The 19541-nt window shown below is 40.3% G+C and overlaps 2 protein-coding genes across 4 annotated transcripts; one reads left to right on the forward strand and one right to left on the reverse strand.

The window, feature by feature from the left end:
• Positions 1-416: 416 nt before the first annotated feature.
• cwf19l1 (CWF19 like cell cycle control factor 1) lies at positions 417-7145 on the reverse strand. Its single transcript, XM_073480634.1, has 14 exons — positions 7044-7145; positions 6164-6248; positions 5994-6078; positions 5751-5852; positions 5315-5529; positions 5108-5223; positions 4931-5015; positions 4374-4520; positions 4023-4185; positions 3351-3430; positions 3039-3248; positions 2722-2841; positions 2525-2622; positions 417-1607 (listed from the first exon to the last, which is right to left on the reverse strand). Exons 1-14 carry the CDS (start codon positions 7064-7066, stop codon positions 1463-1465), a joined length of 1674 nt encoding a protein of 557 aa, XP_073336735.1. The 5' UTR covers positions 7067-7145; the 3' UTR covers positions 417-1462.
• A 1175-nt stretch (positions 7146-8320) lies between these two features.
• On the forward strand, positions 8321-18512 carry dmtf1 (cyclin D binding myb-like transcription factor 1). Of its 3 annotated transcripts, none has more exons than XM_073481040.1 (17): positions 8321-8388; positions 9530-9642; positions 9904-9999; positions 10142-10227; positions 10560-10671; positions 11001-11077; positions 11190-11347; positions 11437-11469; positions 11562-11671; positions 13657-13885; positions 14007-14158; positions 14385-14570; positions 14743-14825; positions 15142-15330; positions 15511-15720; positions 16170-16275; positions 17054-17178. In XM_073481040.1, the coding sequence occupies exons 2-17, from the start codon at positions 9537-9539 to the stop codon at positions 17086-17088; spliced, it is 1968 nt and encodes a 655-aa protein (XP_073337141.1). In that variant the 5' UTR covers positions 8321-8388; positions 9530-9536; the 3' UTR covers positions 17089-17178. The 3 variants fall into 3 exon arrangements, with proteins under 3 accessions (XP_073337141.1, XP_073337143.1, XP_073337142.1); XM_073481042.1 differs by having other exon boundaries at positions 8363-8388; positions 9506-9642; XM_073481041.1 differs by lacking the exon at positions 8321-8388 and adding an exon at positions 8417-8588 and having other exon boundaries at positions 17054-18512.
• The last annotated feature ends 1029 nt before the right edge of the window (positions 18513-19541 follow it).

The raw sequence follows: 19541 nt of genomic DNA on the forward strand, positions 1-19541 counted from the left end.
AGTGGTCGAATGACGCAACTGTTGAACTGACAACTGTGTGATGAAACATCTGGGGCCAGATGTTCAGTATAAATGGTGCTGTGGAGGCTCATTTCTGCCAGATGAAGGAAGAAAATGGATGAAACTCAGCCTTGATAGAGCACAAATAGTATATATAAATAACAAACATTACATGGTACAACACAATTATGAGACATGAAGTGGAAATTATGAGAAGAGTAATAATTCTGAGATTTATGTTGACTTTTTATCTCATTAATTACATTTGTATATCAGTTTTGACTTTTTTAATGTCACAATTGTTCAATTTTGTTCTTATGTAGGTGGAGCAATGATTTCTTCATCTGTACACAGACCTACTCTACAGCCTGTTTGCATTAATAAAAACAAAAATTCATAATGAACAACATGAGACCAGAGAACAAAAATGAGAATTTAATTGTAGATCATTTACAAAATATGAAAAAAAAAATACATTTAAAAACTATTTCCCCACAAAGTTGAGCTTAAAACAAAAGAGCCTCCATAGAAATTATAGAAAAGGTTTCAGAGCTGCTGTTCAGGTTTTAACAGTGTTACATTTTTTAAGAGCCTCAGTGTGCATGGATTTATACTTTTATTGTGAAGGAGTTCATCCGACCGACTTGGATTTTTACTTTTTATGTATCAGAAAGGACTAAAATACAGACATGACCACAAACCAACAGACAGCATCTCTGTTAAATGTTAAACATAACGTATCATAATTCATCCAGGAACACGTCTGTGTTTTGGAAATGCAAACTGTTCTATACATTTCGACAAAGAAAATAATCCAGAAAAAACATGTTTTGGAAGAAAACTTTCAGAAAAGTCTGATAAAGACTTAAAAAACTTTTTATTTGCGGCAAACATCTCACTTTCCTTCTTTCACTTCACCAGCAAAAACGGCCAAATATAAAAAAAATCATTGGTATAAAACATTTGGGTGTATTTGTGAAATAAGTTTATTTTGGCTTGTATGTCTGTGCAGTAAGTATGTAGCTGGAGCCAGCAGCTGGTTAGCTTAGCTTAGCATAAAGACTGTAAACAGGGGGAAACAGTTAGCCTGGCTCTGTGCAAAGGTGACAAAACTCCACCCACAGGAACCTCTAAAGCTCACACAACAAACAAGATATAACGTGGTCATTTATTGTGAGAGGGTGGATTTTGTTGCCTTTGAGCCAAAGCTAAGCTAAGCTAAGCTAAGCTAAGCTAACTGACAGCTGATTGTAGCTCCATATCCACCATACAAACATGAACGTGGTATTAATCTTCTCCATAATCACTTTAATAGTTTTAAGGTAGAAAATTCTGTAGAAAAGAACTCAGTAGAAACAAAAGCAGCAACACCAACAAATGTCCTGACTGTTGTGTATCTGACTGTATGTGTGTGTTTAATGTGTGTGTGTATGTTTGTGTGTGTTTTATGTGTGAGTGTGTGTTAGTCTTCCAAGGCGAAGTCGTACGGCTGGAAGTCGTCTCTCAGCAGTTTGCAGCTCTCCTCCTCCTCCTCTCTGCTCTGTTTACACTCCTTCCAGTCGGCTCGAGTCGGCATGTTCAGCACCGCCTCGCTGGCCAGAACCTCCCTGCACACACACACACACACACACAAACATGTGTATACCACATGAGTTGTGTATTTTTATCTAATTTATAGTGTCCATTTTATTTGTGTTGGAAACCAACAAGACGGCAGAATAAATTTAAACCATCAGGCGTGCAGGACCCTGTAAAAGCTCATTAAAATGTGGTGTTATAATGTCAGCTACATGTCAGTAATTGGTGCTTTTAGCCTATAATTGTTCATTAAAAGTTTGCCGAATTAGCTTTTAGCAGTTCCTGTTTGCAGTGTACCCATGGATGTACAGACAACTAACACTGGATTCATTTGATACTGAAGAAAACCTAAAAATGTGAAAATTCTAAAGCAAGTTCTGCAGCATCATTTTCTATGATTTCTAAGCGGATTCATGGACATTTACTCCTAATAATCAGAGATCCTCAGGAGGTGTACATCAACATAAATGATCTCAGCATGTGTTGCATGTTATAAGGAGAATGGCTTCTTCTTCTTCTTCTTCTGTGTTTCTCATTTGTCTTTGTCCTGCTGAATGTCTGTTACAGACCACATCCTGTAATTTCCTGATGATTAAAGTGAAGTCTGGAATGATGAGTTAAATTTACTGTGCAGTGAACATTAGATTTTTTTTCTCCCCTTGTGATGCCAATTTTGTCAGAATAGAGTGTTAGACATAATTACTTTATTTATTTTGAACTATATTCATATCCTCTCATCATCATTCACTGTTTTAAATTAGATTAAGCATATTTTTTTGTTAAAATATGGACTCAAAACACAATAATAACTGACTGTGCCTTCAGATTTTTCTATGATATTTCCTTGAATCTTTACATTAAGATTATATTTTTTCCCTTATGAATGTAAACTGAACGTCACAGTTTTATTCACTTTGTTAAATACAAACTGTTTTGTGCTGCTCACCTTCCAAACTGCAGAGGAAAATGTTTCTGGATGCGATGGTAGAGTTTCTCTCCAGAGTCCAACTCCACGTAGAAGTACGGTGTCCCTGGAGGAGCAATCTGAACACACAAATGTACATCAGTATATATTCAGTAATGTATTCTTGAAGAAACATGACAATATTCTGGCATGACAATATTGTGTGTGTTCACACGTACCTGTTTGAGGTCGGTGTGTTCAGGGATCTCCATCAGCTCCATCTGTTGTTCCTGAGCCTGGACCATGAACGCCTCCTTGATGTCCTCTGTGGCGCAGCGGTCCAGAGGCACCGGCACCACCTGAACAACCACGATAAAAACAGAGCGGCAACAATTAACTGCTAATCATCATTTATTTTGAGTTTTTTAAGAAGAAAAGTCTAAATCCTCTGATTGTATGGAAGTTTTTATCTGGCAGTGGTTTGTTACTCCACAGAAGACAAACTACACATGTGTCCCATGATCCACTAAAGCAGTGACAACCTGTGTGTTGGTACCTGTAGCTGCAGGTGTTGGCTCCTGTAGTTCCTCTCAAACAGCACACAGCGCTCTCCTTTGCTCTTGTAGAAGCTCTTCAGGGCCGACTTGTACTTCTCCATCTCCACCACCACCTCTGAGCTCAGCTCCACCACAGACTGGTAGTGACCGATGGGGAGGATCAGCATGTGGTGAGGAGTCAGACCGCCTTTAGCCATGGCCAGGTAGCACTGCAATCAAAACCATTCCTGTTAAGTATGTTTCTGTGTTTTTTTAGTACCTTGTGCTCATTATTTGGTGGTTGGGGTTAATTATCGATGTTGTAAACTCACATGTGATCCTATGCTGATGACCAGGTGTTTCTCCACCTGAGGACTGGCCAGACAGAACCAGCAGGGACCAGTGGGCTGAGCTGCACACAGTAAAAAGACAATACAACACAATTCTGTTAGTTTACTGCAGCAACTTTAACCCTTTACCCCCAAATGCTGTTTTTATAGTGTTCCACCTGAAATGTAAATACATTGCAAGACAAGAAAAAAATAGAAAAAAAGACACTTCAGAATTTGCCTTAGAATTTTCACATTTTTAGGTTTTCTTCAGTGTCAAAGTAATCCAGTCACAGTTGTCGGTACCTCCACGGGTACACTGCAAACAGGAACTGCTAATCAGTAATTCGGCATACTTTTAATGTCACCAATGTGCCAAAATGGAAACAATATAGGCTTAAAATGCCAGTATTTGGCATACTTTCAGTGTTAAGAATTTGCCAAAATTATGCTCTCCTGATATTGTTCCCCAAAATAGTGTCAACCTGTTTCAGCTCAGCAGAAACATTTTCACACAAAAGTCAAACTTCACACTGAGCTGATTTAAAAAGTAGAACAACGACAAGCAGCTCCTCATGTCGAAAAACTCAACAGATCCACCAATTGGAGCTTTGGACAACAACTTCTGGTACTATAAAAACAGATGTAGGTCATGTTTTTCCTGGTTGGACTCACGGTGCTTGCGGGGCTGCTTGGGTTGTCCCTGAAAAGGCCCGTCTCTGTGCTGCTGGTCTCGTCCTCGTCCTTCTCCGTCTGAATATCTCTTCCTGCCGCCGCCCCGAGGACCCCCACCGCCCCGCTTGTTGCTCAGGTCGAAGAAGAACTGACTGGCCGGCTCCTGAACAGACAGCAAAAAGGACGGGGAGTCTTCATTAGATATTTTCAATTAAGCATTTTCATTTTTGAAGCCACACTGCTTGCTGGGTTAAAACGACTTTTTATTATATTGTATTTGACACTTTAGCTTTAGAGGATCCTTAACCAAAAAGTAATTGTGTGACAACATTTTTGTCTCCCACTCTGTACCTCCTCTGTTGTGAAGCTCGGCCTTTGTTTGTCTGTCTTGTCTTTCGCAGAGCTCCTGTACGGGTTTTCTGTCACATCCTGCGGCTGCTTCACCAGCTCTGAGGGATCCATGGTCTTCATGGGGATTATGTTGAAGGCGTACAAATACTGCAGCGAACAGACAAAAACAGATGGAAGGCTCAGGATGTGAAGTCTTCCAAGACTTTTCAAACTTTTAGCCTATTTCTGAAAATGTTCCACATTGTTGCCATTACAAATATGCCGAATCAGCTATAAGCACTTCCTGTTTACAGTGTTCGCAATGATTTTCAAACAACTATTACTGGATTTTCTTTGATACTGAAGAAAACTTAAAAACATGAAGATTCTAAGGCAAGTTCTGAATTGTCTTTTTTCTTTGATTTCAAACTAGATTTATGAAGGTTTATATGAAACAAACATCTGAGATAAAGATATCGTGGGGAAGTGCAAATCATATCGAATCTAAAAATATATGTATCGTGTATGTGTGTTCATATTCAATGGAGTTATGACTGTGAGAAGACACACACACACACCTTCTTCTTGCCGGGGTTGTTGACGGTTGCCAGTGCGATGAAGCGGCTGACGTGCTGAGCGTTTTCCTGGAGAACAATGTGATTCCTGAGGATGAAATGTCTCCATTAGATCATAAAACTGGTCAACATTTGGTCAAAAAAGCAGCAGATTTGTTGCTCCACAGCTGCGCAGTGTACCTGTACGGGAGTCTTTCATAGTGAGCGCCCTCTAGTGCAGCAAAGTGGTATCGTGGTTTGAGCTTGTCAGCGAGGCTGGCGACGGAGCCGCTTCCACAGAACTTAGTGTTCACTTCCTGAAACGGAGACACGTAAACTTTGGATATCAAACAATCCTCCTCAGCAAATGAAACAGTAACATTTATATATTCTGGACTTCCTGGTTACCGGGTTGTTTCCGTAGTGCCACACTCCTCTGGGCCACTGTGACGTCAGCAGGATGTCGACTCCTCTGAACTTGGAGCTGCTGGTCAGCGGAGCCACGAGGGCCGACAGATCTTTGGATGTGAAGCAGTGAGCCGGGGCCGGTTCCTGCAGGGCCTCCCGACCGCTGACGTAGGCAATCTGTAATCCTGACACGCCCGTGAACACGCCTCTCCGACCTAAAACACACACAGATCAACATGATTTTCTTTATTAAATCAGCATGAAACTTCTTTTCATGATCTGTTACTTCCCTCTTCTATCTTTATCACAGACAATATATTCAGGGAGAAGAAGCAACAAGCCACAGTGGTGACATTTGTGGGAAAAACACCAGGAGAGTTTCCCTCACTTGTGTATTTCACTTGCATCTTAGTCTCTTTAAGGGAACTGGTCTTACCCAGGTATGTGATGTTGTCAGCCAGCTCACATCCATCAGCGCTGGCGAAATTCTTCACCGTCTCCTGACTCGCTGCTCCGAGGATGTAGGTGCTGATGGGAGCTGAGGAGGCACAAAAGATGATGTCTCATAATAACCCACATATAATTATTTAAGAAAACCTGCTTGTCTCTTCAGCTGCTGTATGAATTTGAGGGTTATGATTGTGTTCCACTAAACAGTTACTCATCCAGATGTTTGTACCTTTCTTGGCTCCGGTTTTGTACTGCTGCCACTCTGCTTCGGCCTCTGGTGTCGTCCCAAAAAACTCTCCGACACACAGCAACAACTGTGAGAAAAAAAGCATCAAACATGAACAGTGTGATAAGTATCATACATGTACTAACAGAGACAGTTCAGATCAGCTGACTCACATCAAACTGTCCGGTCTTCTTCTGGATGGTCTGGACTCGGTTGAACAGAGCGGTCAGCCTGCCTTCAACATCCCCACATGCCAAGCTGCAAAAATACACTTAATTAATGAAATCTGTCTCAATAAAATAAACACAACATCCATTTAAAGAAGCATTTAAGACTCGTGGATCGTTTCTGATGGCTGACCGTTTGAAAAGAGCACAAAATGTTGTAGTTTGATCAACTCCCATCCCAAAACTCGATCGTATTCTCTGCAAATTCACTGCCAAGTTTTCTTAACAGGCTTAATCAGACTTAAATGGCGCCTTGTTCGGTTGTAAACATGCACACATGGATATTAAAGACAACTTTTCAATTCGGCAAACAAAACATGGCCATACGTGCCCTTAAATTCAGTAACATGTACTTCTGTAACTATCATATTACATATCAGATTACAAGTGTGCATGAGGCAGACTCGTATAGTCCTGAAGTAGATGTATTCTGGTGAAGTATATGTACGCCGAATTTCTCAGTCCTCACTACTGATAATCCAAATGCTTCTACATCAGCTCTTATGTTGTAAATAAATGTGCCGACGAGTCACAAACTTAAATAGTCAACATTTTGAATGGGGTTCGGCGCAGGATTTATTCGAACTCTCGCAGCGATTAAAACAACTGGACCTCACGTTACTTTTAAACTTTTAATAGACGCTCCTTTGTCCATCTTATCAACAAAACCTTTTATTAACGTGCTTTACTGGATCGAACAGACCCTCTGTCACAACACGGTTCAGATAAACAATGAAATAAAAACCGTCGCAGATTAAACCACCACAGTTAACCAGATGAAACGTCACTACAGATAAAGTTTAAGTATTTATAATGTTAAACTTACACTCTCACTGGTTGTTCTCCCATGTCTTGGCTGAATTTTAGGAGTAAGTGTCAGAAAGTGTGATTTGGATTTTTGCAGTTTGAACGTTACGTTCGTCGCCGATTGTCGTCCGGTCGAAATAACAGCGGAACCATTTGCGTCTCAACAAATCACACATCGGCCACCCACACAGTGTAGTAGAATAAATTAGATTTAATATATTCAGGTTTTATTTAGTGTCAATGTCGATTTTAAATATCTCCTTAACGTTATTTTAGTCTATGGAAAAATATAAATAAGTCAGGTTGTTACCCGGACAGGTTTTAAAGCGGAGAGGGTGGTTGCCAGGTTTGATTCTTATAAGCAAAGTGAATTGTTTTGTATTCAATGCAAATAATTTAACACTTTATCCATATAGTTGCTACTCAGGGTCCACTAAGAAGATTTTTACAGAGCTTTCAACCACATTCAAGTCTTTGTTAGCGAAATTGAAGTGAAATTTTTTTCAAGGTGAAGAATTAACTTTTATAATCAATAAAACACTGGTTGTATTTTCAATTAATTTCTACCAAATCCACTGTATACGAATATAGACTTGTATCTGTACAATCCGGTTTTCAAGTAGAATAGAACAATAATTAAAATGCAAGCAAAAATGGGGTTTTAATATACATAGACTGAGTTTTATGTGATTTAAAATTGATTTGAATACAATATCTGGAGTGCACATTGATTAAGTGTTGTTTTTCCTGTTCTCATACATGAATAGGTTAATTAAAAATATAAAAATTAAAATAAAATATAAGAATCAAAAATATCTGTGTTCTCTTTGTGTTCTCTAAAATTGTGAATTGTTTTCACAGCGCTGCAACTAAAGATTGTTTCCATTATCGATTAATTTTGCGAATAATTTTTTTGGATCAATTGTTTGCTTTAATCAACATCTGAAAATGATGAAAAAATGCCTTCACAATGCCCTAAAGCCTAAACTGGCATCTTACAATATCTTGTTTTGTTCAATTAACAGTTCAAACCCCCAAAATATTCAATTTACAACTGATAGAAAAAATGAAAATGCAACTTATGTTTATTAGTAAATGCTAGAAAAAAATAATTACATGATTAATTGATTATAAAAACAGTTGCTGATTAATTTTCCATTGATATTTTCAGCTTTAATGTAATGTTAATATATAAAGTGAATTAAAATAACTAATTAAATGAAAAAGTAAATACAATCAATTTTTTTCCATTTTACGGGTAATCTCCTTATCTGGCAACCCGCCGGCCCTCTGTCGGCCGAGCCTCCATCCTGGCACTTACCTTCATCCTGGTAACTCGCAAGTCCCCGGACCAAAAACAGGAAGTAAGTAGCCAAATCAAAAGTAAAATTCACTTTCTGTTTGGTAGTCGGAGCCTGGGGGGACCGCGGAGAAAGCTCAAAGTGGGAAAAATCGAGAATAAAGCGCCAGAACAGCGTCAAACAGCACAGACGCCATAAGCTTCACCTTGTCGACGAACATGGCGCCGGAGGATTTTCGTCTTTCATTTAGCTGGATGCAAATGGTTTGCGTGAGAGCTTTATCGGCAGCGGGAGACTGTCTGTCTCCTGTTAAACGTCATATAAACAGCAACATTACTGCGTTTGTGTGTTAAAACACGAATACTTCTAAAGGTTTTGGATGTTTGCATCACAAAGTGACGCATCCATCTCTGCGCCGAATGCCAGTGTTTTCGGCAGCGTCCCGAATAGCGATGGAAGGGACCTCACGCCAAACTCCATTTAAAAATAGATCAATTCTACGTACTCTTGCTGCATGCCAACAGTAAACACACTGCTGATCCTAACTTGGAGCAAAACCTTTCAAAGGTGGTCCAACCTGTAATTCGGCTTACATACTGTCCGACAAGCACAACATATTAGGACAAATTTGGCCAATCAATCTAGCAGCTGGGTCTACGTTTGCTCTGGAAAGTAGTGGAGGGCGGTAGTGAGCGCTTAAAGCTCAGTATACAGTTTAAGAGTTTTACTGATATTACTTTGTTATACACATTTCACTTCTCACCCGAGTGTAGCGTTCCCATCTAAAGATAAATATAATGCCATAAGTGCAGATGTGGGAGTTGAATATCTTTGCCTGTATGCAATTTTGGTTTAAATAGGTGTATTTTGTAAGGGAATTTGGTGTGGCCTGTGTTGAAAGTTTGTCATAGTCTTGCTGATTACCAGAAAAATCTGCTTAATCCTCATTATAACTTGATTTAAAATTTCTAGGCACAATCCAACCTCCCGTTCGGCATATGTGCTGTTCAATTATCACAACATATTTCATGTAGTTATGGCCAATTCACCCACCCTGTTTCCATTTAAGTGCATGGTGGTGCTGATGGGAAGCTGCCAGAGCCCATTCCATAAATTTAGATGTTTATTAAAATATTTATGACACTCTCATATGACCTAAAATGTGTGAATTAAATATCAGTCACTGTGTTGTACTGATCATCAGGAGCAGGATGAGCTCAGCTGCAGAGGAGGAGGCTGCAGCGTTAGAAACCGTCAAGTCTGTCACACTCACTCAGGACAGTGATGGAAGCATCATACTGCACTGTCCTCCTAATGGTGGGTTACCACACACACACACACACACACACATAAAAGTTGTAGTTTGTGTTCATCCTAAAGCACCAGACTTCATTCAACTTTTAGGCAAATTAAGCCGAGAAATTACTCAATATTTCTGCTGCACTTTTTCAGATTTTAATCACCTTTATCCACTTACATTTATACTTTTTGGTTGGTTTGAACATGTTAAAATGGTGTGTGTGTGTGTGTGTGTGTGTGTGTGTGTGTGTGTGTGTGTGTGTGTGTGTGTGTGTGTAGATGAGGACTCTGAGCCCCTGCAGAAGAAACTGCGTCTCTCTACAGACGAACAGGAAGACACGGACACACCTCAGTTCTCTGTGGTCACCTTACCGAGTAAGACACATTTTGTATTTGTATCTCTGACATCATGTTTAACCCCAACATCCTAAACTTTGTGTTTTACATTAAAATAAAGTTCGTTTAGCCACTTTTAGTCAGTTTCTTGATTCTTTTTCTCTCTCTGTCTTCACATCAGTGTCGGAGAACGATGAAGGCTTCGAGGTGACGATGACAGCCACAGCAGACGCTGATCTCTCTGAGGAGGGAGTCGCTCAGATTCAGGTCCTTTTCTTCTGCTTATACTTCCTAAATGCTTCTCAGCCCTTCATTTTAGGACTTTCTCCTAAGTCAGCCAGCTAGGAGCTACTTTTTAGATGTGTTTGTGAATAAGAATAATATGTGACGCAATGAGACACACCAAACCTCATTCAAAAATGTGATAAATGAAGCTGGACACAGTGGTTGATCTTAATTTTCGACTGTTGATTTACAATTATGGACTTGGAGTTATGGTCCTGATATTTCACAAAGCTTGGTTTTCACAGGTTTGTTGGTACGGTCTGAAAAATGTCTCTACGTGTGTGTTTTTTTTCTTTATTTGTTTGTTTGTGCAGATTCTGCAGGATGATGAAGACTCTCCTTCACCCAGTCAGAAGGCAGAGGTGTCGGCTGTCAGTCAGGCCTGGTTCACAACCAAAGAAGACAAAGACACACTGGCTAACAAAGGTAAACACAGGGACATCAACATTACATCAGTATTCTCCTAAAAAATCCAGCAGAGGTTTAGAATATTTCTTTATTTTGTTATATAACCACTATTATGGGAAGCAGAGATGCCAGTTTCTTCATGATTTGTTTTCTAGATTCTTGTAAAATTAATTTAAATGCAGTTCTAATGATATTAACAGGATGCTCGCCCAGCTTTTCGCACATTTTACTGTGTTTAGATAATAGTTAATTCATGCAGGATAAACTCATTTCTTCTCAACCAAAAAGAAGTAAACAACAAAAAATGAAAATGTTCAGTTTAGTATTCAACATTTCTTCCTGTTCAGGTCATAAGTGGAAACAGGGCATGTGGTCTAAAGAGGAGATCGACATGCTGATGAGCAACATCGATCAATATGTAAAGGTAAGTTTTGTCACGTCAGCCATTTTTATCTCTCTTTATTGCACCTGAAGACGTCTGTGATACGTGTAAGACATATTTTGTATGACTGACTTTGTGTGTGTGTGTGTTTCAGGGCCGAGGCATCGAAGACCCGGCAGAGATCATATTTGAGATGTCCAAAGAGGAGAGGAAGGATTTCTACCGCTCCGTGGCTCAGGGCTTAAACAGGCCGCTGTTCGCCGTCTACAGACGAGTTCTACGAATGTACGACAACAGAAACCACGTCGGCAAGTGAGTTTGAAGAAAAGATCACAGAAAACACAACACAACTTTGTTGTTTTCTCACTTTGTAATAATTTATTTTGTATTTCCCCCTAAAGGTATACTGCTGATGAGATAGAGAAGCTAAAAGCGTGAGTCAAACCCCTGTGCATCTTCTTTTAACATTAAAGCTCTTTTTAAAACATTCATTAATATATTATTTATGTTTGGTGTTTGTATTCAGGCTGAGGGAGAAACATGGGAACGACTGGGCGACTATCGGAGCCGCTCTGGGTCGGAGTGCCTCTTCTGTTAAAGACCGCTGCCGACTGATGAAGGACACCTGCAACACAGGTGAGGAAAATCAAACTGAGACAAACTGTCTGAAATATTGGGAAACATTTTGCATTTGTTTGCTTTCATCCAGTATTTAACCCTCCTGTTGTCTTCACATTCTGTATACGCCCCTTGTCCTCCGAGGCAAAAAGATCTAAAATAAACCAATTTCATTTCATTTTAAATGCCAAAACTATTTTGGATGAAGAAACAACCTGTCATTCATCAGAAACTGTGTGAATATCAGAGTTTTCCCTTTTTACAGTGCAGAAAGACTGCATTCATTCAGTGGACTCGTTTTTATTTCAACACAGCTGTCATACATGTTTTCTTTGCTAAAGTAGATTTCTTTATTATTATTATTTCTTAAGGTACTGCAAAGGTGGTAAACAATATTTTTTAATCAAGAAATAGTACTTGTATAGCCCAAGAAAGTATCACAAATGTGCAGAAAGTAGTTTTGAATGCAATTTACTGAAGGCACTTCCAATAATAGTTAAATGTGGACAACATAAACCAACAAGGCAATCTGAGAGGGCAACCACGACCACTACAGGAGGACAAGCAGCCGCTTCACCCACTTGTCCCAGACCTCTCTTATGGCAGCTAGTTTGTCTGTCACACGTCTTGCAGGTCTGACTCGCGGTTATCAAACCGTATCATTCTTGAGAAAGTGTGAAAGACTTTCAGTGGCATTGTGGCAGCTTCCACTCTCTGCATCCCAGAGACTAGATGCGGCCTCACCTCATGACCTGTGAACTGCTGCTAAGATTAGCAATACTATGTAGGCATGCAGGTCTATCCCATCCATGCTTTCCAGCTGTCTCCATATTTTTTAATGCCCTCCAAATTTGTCATCTCCAGGATGATTTTTTCGATAGCTGGTGTGATGAACAGGTGAAATGTTGAAGCGATGTCCTCAACAGCATATCTTGTGGGACCTGGAGTCATCTTTATGACACTTTGTGCTGTCATCCTGCCCTGGTTGTCATATGGTGATGAGGACCTTGTTATCTTGCCATTTTTTGACAAAAAAGTTTCTCGTTCAGCTTGAGACGTTTCTTCTGAAGATGATGCATCATGCTCTGGGTTGTATTCCTCGCCATCTTTTTCTTCAGATACCTCCTCAGCTTCCAAATCAAATGAGCCTTGCCGGAGATCTGAAAGAATCAGCTCTACGGCCTGTTGAGCGGTGAAACGTGCACTCGTGGCTTCAGCACAGAGAACTGAGGCTTCTGTCACCTGCAGCACGTGTTGACACTCTGAATGTAGAAGTGTTAGTAAACAATGCTTTGATGTTTGTGTCTGAAATTGTTTGAACTTTGATCTTTGAAAGTTGAGTATGGGGTCGTGGAAAGGTGATGCAACACCTGCACCTGTCTAAGATCAATCAGCTGTGTGTGTGTGTGTGTGTGTGTGTGTGTGTGTTGTAGTCTGTAACTGACTCTGCGACTGTGATTTTACCTGCCAGGTCAAAAATGACCCAAAGACAATCTTTGTGCCCAAGTGATGTACAGCTTCCATGGAAATATGAATAAAGGCAATATTTCCCTTTTTCTAATGTTGGGGTCACTTTAGGAAAAGTCATAAAATTTCAAGTTGAAACAACAACATTAAAGGGTTTTCTCTGCTGTTAAACACAGTTTAGGGTCATTTTTGACCCGAAGACAACAGGAGTGTTGGAATAAACAATCACAGAGATTGTGGGCCACATATGTTGAACTGCTCTGTGATTCACACCCCACATATTTTATAACTGGATCATGATTTTATAACAGTAGAAGTAAGTATGGAATATGAATAATTATTATGTTATAATTGTATCCTGAGTTTTAGAGGAGAGTTTATCATGTTGTAAATGCTGTTACAGAAGCTTATTGTCCAGAATTAAAACTGGGGTGTGAATATATGTTACATTTTGGGTGTTTTTTTTAGTGTGTAAAATTTTAGTTAAAACTTTAACCTCCATAACTTTATTTTACCTGTTTTTTTTTCTTAAACAGGTAAATGGAGTGAGGAGGAGGAGAGGCGTCTCGCTGAGGTCGTGTATGAGATGGCGGGCGTGTCGCCGGGGTCGGCGGTCACAGGAGGCGTTTCCTGGGCGACAGTCGCCGATCAGGTTCGCACGCGCTCAGAGAAGCAGTGTCGGTCAAAGTGGCTGAACTACCTGAACTGGAAACACAGCGGAGGAACAGAGTGGATGAAGGAGGACGACCTCAACCTCATACGCAGGTGTGTGTGTGTGTGTGTGTGTGTGTGTGTGTGTGTGTGTGTGTGTGTGCGTGTGTGTGTGTGCACTAATATAAATAATTCTACTTTACAAACAACATTGATCTGTGACGGTGTGTTTCAGGATATCGGAGCTGGAGGTGGAGGATGAGAATGAAATCAAGTGGGAGGATCTCGCAGGCGGGTGGAGCAGCGTCCGGTCGCCTCAGTGGTTGAGATCGAAGTGGTGGAGCATCAAGAGACAAGTAGCCAATCACAAGGACATCCCCTTCAGTGGTAAACACACACACACACACACACAAACACACACTTCTTTTGTCTGACCTAAGCAATAAAGTTTTGAGTTTGTAGAAAATGTTTTTTCTTGAAGCAGCTTTAATCAGAGGTGGAAAAAGTATTCAGATACTTCAGTGAAGTACCAATGAAGTATACGTTGAAGTAATCCAGTGTGTATGTCTGTGTGTGTGTGTGTGTGTGTGTGTGTGTGTGTGTGTGTCCTCAGTCCTCCTGAAGGGTCTCCAGGAGCTGATGGCGTCCTCGCAGACTTCATCCGGACCAGGAAGCCCCTCCTCCTCCTCGCTACAGATCCGACTCACCCGATTGGATGAGAGCGGCGGCAGCCCCGCCCCCAGCTCGGTGGCGGCGCTGCAGATTCCCGTCCAGATCCCGCTGCAGATCACACACCTGGGTGAGACTCACTGTAACATCTGTGTTAGGTTTAAAAGTAAAATAAGACTCCATGATACAAAGATTTCAGCTACACTGCGGATGTTCTGTGTGTGTCGGACGCTCCAGCTGTGTGTTTGATGGTTTTTGTGTGATTGATTCCTGACAGTTGACTCTGTGTGTTTGTCTTCCAGCGTCAGATTCTTCAGCAGCAGCCAGCGACAGTGAAACAATCACTCTGAACACAGGAGCCCTGCAGACCTTCGAGATCCTGCCGGTAAGAACAACAGATCTTTTCATTGTGTTTGATTGTTTCATAGCTGACACGATTGCACTGCGTCATCACATCATGTTGAACCAGAGGTCGTGTTAATGGAGTAGTTTCATCATTGACTGAATTTTGTTGACGTTGACGAGTCAACTCTGACTCTCTTTCTAGTCATGCTCACTTCTAGTGTCTTTATTCCTCAGCGACTGTGTGAGTATCAAACTCTCTCTGGAGTAGTAATCTCAGAGGACACTATGATGTAATAAAAAATGTATAATGAATAATGTTAACAGAGAAGTTTCCTCGTCTTGTTTTTCTCTTCCAGTCCTTCCACCTGCAGCCCACCGGCACCCCGGGGACCTACTACCTCCAGACGACGTCCAATCAGGGCCTGCCGCTCAGCCTCTCCACCAGTCAGGGCCTTCCGCTCAGCTTAGGCAACAACAGCACGGTTACCCTGACGACGGGCTCCTCTCCCTCATCACACGAACACATCATCCTCCACAGCCTGTCGGTCAGTTTCTACAAAGTGTTTCTGATGTTTTCACTCCTGTTTGTTTGTTTGTTTGTTTGTTTGTTTTCACACCTCACTGTGTGTGTGTGTGTGTGTGTGTGTGTGTGTGTGTGTGTGTGTGTGTGTGTGTGTGTGTGTGCGTGCGTGCGTGCGTGCGTGCGTGCGTGCGTGTGTTTTCAGACGGACGGCCTCTGCTCCAGCGATGGCGTCATCATCCAGACAGTCACCTCTGACCCCGCCTCCTCAGACCACCTCGGCCAATCACAGCTGGTCGTGGAGACGGAGGGGCAGAGTCAGGACGACCGGCTGGAAGCCACGAGTCTCCTGGAGGGTTCAGAGGGCGTCGTCACGGAAACTCAGGAGCCACTGACGGATGACTTCACTGACAAGGTAACAACACCAATCTTCAGGAGGGATGTTTATTTTGTAAGTTACTTATTTTCATGTTCCTACTTCCTGCATCATACACATGCTTTTAATTTGAAAAGACTCACTATAGAGGTTTTAAAATAACAGATTTTTATTCTTTTTATTGGTCAGTTATTGAACCCTTTCTCTCCTTTTTTGACGTGAATGGTGATAATTCTTAATATATGTTTGTAAACAGGGGTGGACAAAATAATAGAAACACGTTAAATATAAAATTAATCACAGAGCCGTTGTTTATTACATTAGATTAGACTGTAAAGGTGAATCTAATAATGTGGACAGTGAGTGTAGAACAACACTGACAATAAAAGAATCAGTGCATCCTTATGAATTTACTTTATTTGAAAAGACAGAACCACTCAAGATATCAAATACTGAACATAATCAAAGACTGTTTTTGTGAGTTTCAGGAGCTGAGTTCCCCGTCTGTCGAGGGTCCAGCGGTGCATTCTGGGATAACATCTGGCAGCACCGTACTAATCGTGTCTCCTCCCAACATCAGCAGCACACTGACAGGTAACACACACACACACTTAAAATGTACGTTGCAGCTGGAAAGTCAAATGAAGTTTCATAGTCAACTAAACATTTCTGGAGCTTCACAGTTAAACAGCGTTGCAGCGTTCTGCTAAACAACTGAAGGAGCTGGAGACTTGATTTAACACGGAAAAAACAGCAGAAAAGACGTTAATAACACCCTCAACATTTACACACAGCTATTTGAGCTCATGCACCCACTTCAGACAGGCAGTGAGCTTTTAGCTTAGCAGCTGCCGTGAAGATTTTAGCGTAAAAACTGTGTAGTTAACGTCTTTTCAAATCAATTTGAAAATCAAATTTTCTGTTGTTTATTGCGTTTTAAAACAAGTCCCAAGCTACTTCGGTTGTTTAGGAGAATGCTGCAACACTTTTTTTCCCGCTTTGAAGCTCCAGAAATGTTTTGTGGACTGCGAAACTTTACCTGACTTTAGTAGATACTCAATAAGCATTTGGGTTCAACACCCGACCCAACTGATTATTTTATCTATTTACTTATTTGGATACCCGTTAGCCACTACCAAGGTAGAAGCTGTTCTTCCTGGGGTCATCAACATAATATAAAACAATTAAAAAGCACAAGGGAACAAACTATTAATGACAACAACAATGACAGCAGTACCCACATATATAGTCATTAAGATAGATAGATAGATAGATAGATAAAAATGTTTGATAAAGCAGATGTTATGTGTATCCTGTTTGGACTTTCATCAGAAATCAGCTCAGCACATTTTAACTTTTTCTCTGTCCACAGATCCGATCTTAGAGAACCAGGAGGGCTCCGACTGAGCTGAGCTTCCACTGTGGCGGCTGGTGATCAAACGGTGGACTACAGGAGGATACAGAAGCCCTGAGGGGGCAAGTGAAAAACGTTTTACTTTCTGGTGATCCATTTTCTAAATCTGATCTAAATTGTCTTCTCTCCTGTGTCACTTGAGAACTGGTAGAAAAACAGTTGGTTGGATAATCTTCCTCATCAAGTTCCTCATTTATTTATATTTTTTTGCCATCTGTGAAAACGCATGAAAATAAAATGTGTTTTTTCTAACACATTCCATGAGAATTGTTTTTTTGTATTTGTATTTACTGGAGTAGCAGCAAAGTTTCCATTACATAAGAGCTTAATGGCTGAAATGACGATTGTAATGACTTTCAGCTATTAGTCAAAACTCTCAGGTGTTACCACGGAGACGGAGTTACTGCTGTGAAAAACTTGATATTTTGATCACAAAGTACATGAAAATACATTAATGGTCTTTGTGTTAATGCCCGTCGACGTGGAGGCCTGAACCGTCCAACGTTGCCTCCACTATTTAGAGCGTGTGGTGATGGTGCCCTTCAGCCTCTTGTGGTCAAAATGAAGTACAAAAACAAACGCTGAGAAAAATGAGCTTTACAAAAAGAAATTTCTCTTGCCAACTTTTTTCTGTTTTCTGCCTGAATTTTTTCTCACATCATTTCAAGAAAAAATTCTCCAAAAAAATGTTTTTCACTTGGTTTCACGGATGAAAACTTGGTTTCTTTTCCTTCAGAATTTTTTTTTTGTTACTCGATTTCATACATGAAAAAAACCCAACATGTTTTCACAGATGAAAAACATAACGGCACTTAGATTATCCTGGCAAATGTTTCACCATGACCCTAAATTTTATGTTTTCACAGATGGCAAAAAAAATTAAGACACTTCTCAAGTTGTGAACACAGCAGAGAAAACATTTAGATCAGACTTAGAAAATGAATCACCAGAAAGAAAAAATGTCTTCACTTGTCCCTTAGGACTTCCGTAGAATGAGGCTACTTCCTGTCTCGTCTTCTTCTGTGGTGAAGTCCCAGCTGCTGTCCACCTACAAAGATCGCACACCTGCCTGCTCCTCTCCTGTTTAAAACCAGGATGTGAACACGTGAGAACAGACGTGGTTTTAAATGAAACAGAACTTTTGACTGTGTGAAGCTGAATGTGTTTAAAGCTTCGTACTGAACCCCTGGATGAAATGTGAAATCTGCGCTGCTCGAGTCCGGACATCAACAGACGTCCTCTCAGCCTCTGAAGTGCCAAAGAGACTCTAAAGGCTGTGATGGATGTGAACTGACCCTCTCTCCTTATAGACGCCATATTCATATATAATTATGTAAACATCAAGGAAAAATGGAATGATTCTCCTTTTGTCATAATCATGTGATTATGAAAATAAACTTATTTCGATTTGTTTGAATTTTATTGAAATGATGAGGAGGATGTGTGGTTGTACGGAGGCTCAAGTAACAAAATACGTCCCAAAAGTTGAATTTTTCCCTTAGAAGTTTGCAGAAGTTTATGACAAGCCTTTTTGATACTGGATTTAGTTTTGTAGGGGAGGTTGGGCAATTTTTAAGATCCCCCACAGTATCACAGTCAGAAGTACTGAATATTTTTAAGAAGATTTTTAATTTTAAAACTAATCTCAGTTGTTTCCATGTGAAAAAGGAAAAATTAAAAGATTGTCCCAGCTACATGTTGGTAGCTATGCTTGTCTCTTTAGAAACCTTGGTTTTACATTTTGGCAAATTGGAGGCATTAAAAGTATGCCGAATTAGCTATTAGCACGTCCTAACTCCAGTGTGACTGAATGGACACATAAGTATTACTGGATTACTTAAATACTGAAGAGAACCTAAAAATGTGATGATTCCAGGGCGAGTTCTTAAGCATCTTTTTTCTGTCATTTTAAAGTGGATTTATGGACGTTTATTGGCGATGGACATGGGAGATAATGATATTCTTGAAAAGTTGAAGTCACTCTGAATTAAAATGATGTGTTTCATTTCTGTCTCTTCACATTTGACTGAGGTATAACTTCGAAAATTAGCTGCTATAATATCCTCCAGGATTTGCGTGTCACATCCACAGCAGCTGACCGTCCAAATCAGTGATCGAACTACTTCTTGTTTTTAGACTATATTTGTTGATATTTTGGCCAATTGGTGCCATTAAAGTATGCCGAATGATGTATAAGGACATCCTGATCGCAGTGTGACCATGAATTTAACCATAGGTATAACTGGATTACTTAAATACTGAAGAAAACCCTAAAATGTGAAGATTTCAGGACGAGATCTGAAGCATCTGTTTTCTATGATTTCTGAGCTGACAGTCCAAATTGGCTAAATGAAAAATAAAGAAACTCGACAAATGTGCTGTTGTTGTGTCATTAAAAGAATGCCGAATTGGCTATTTGCAAGTCCTTATTGCAGTGAGACCACTG

Source organism: Pagrus major, chromosome 14 (genome assembly GCF_040436345.1).
Source record: "Pagrus major chromosome 14, Pma_NU_1.0".
NCBI classification, from domain to species: domain Eukaryota; kingdom Metazoa; phylum Chordata; class Actinopteri; order Spariformes; family Sparidae; genus Pagrus; species Pagrus major.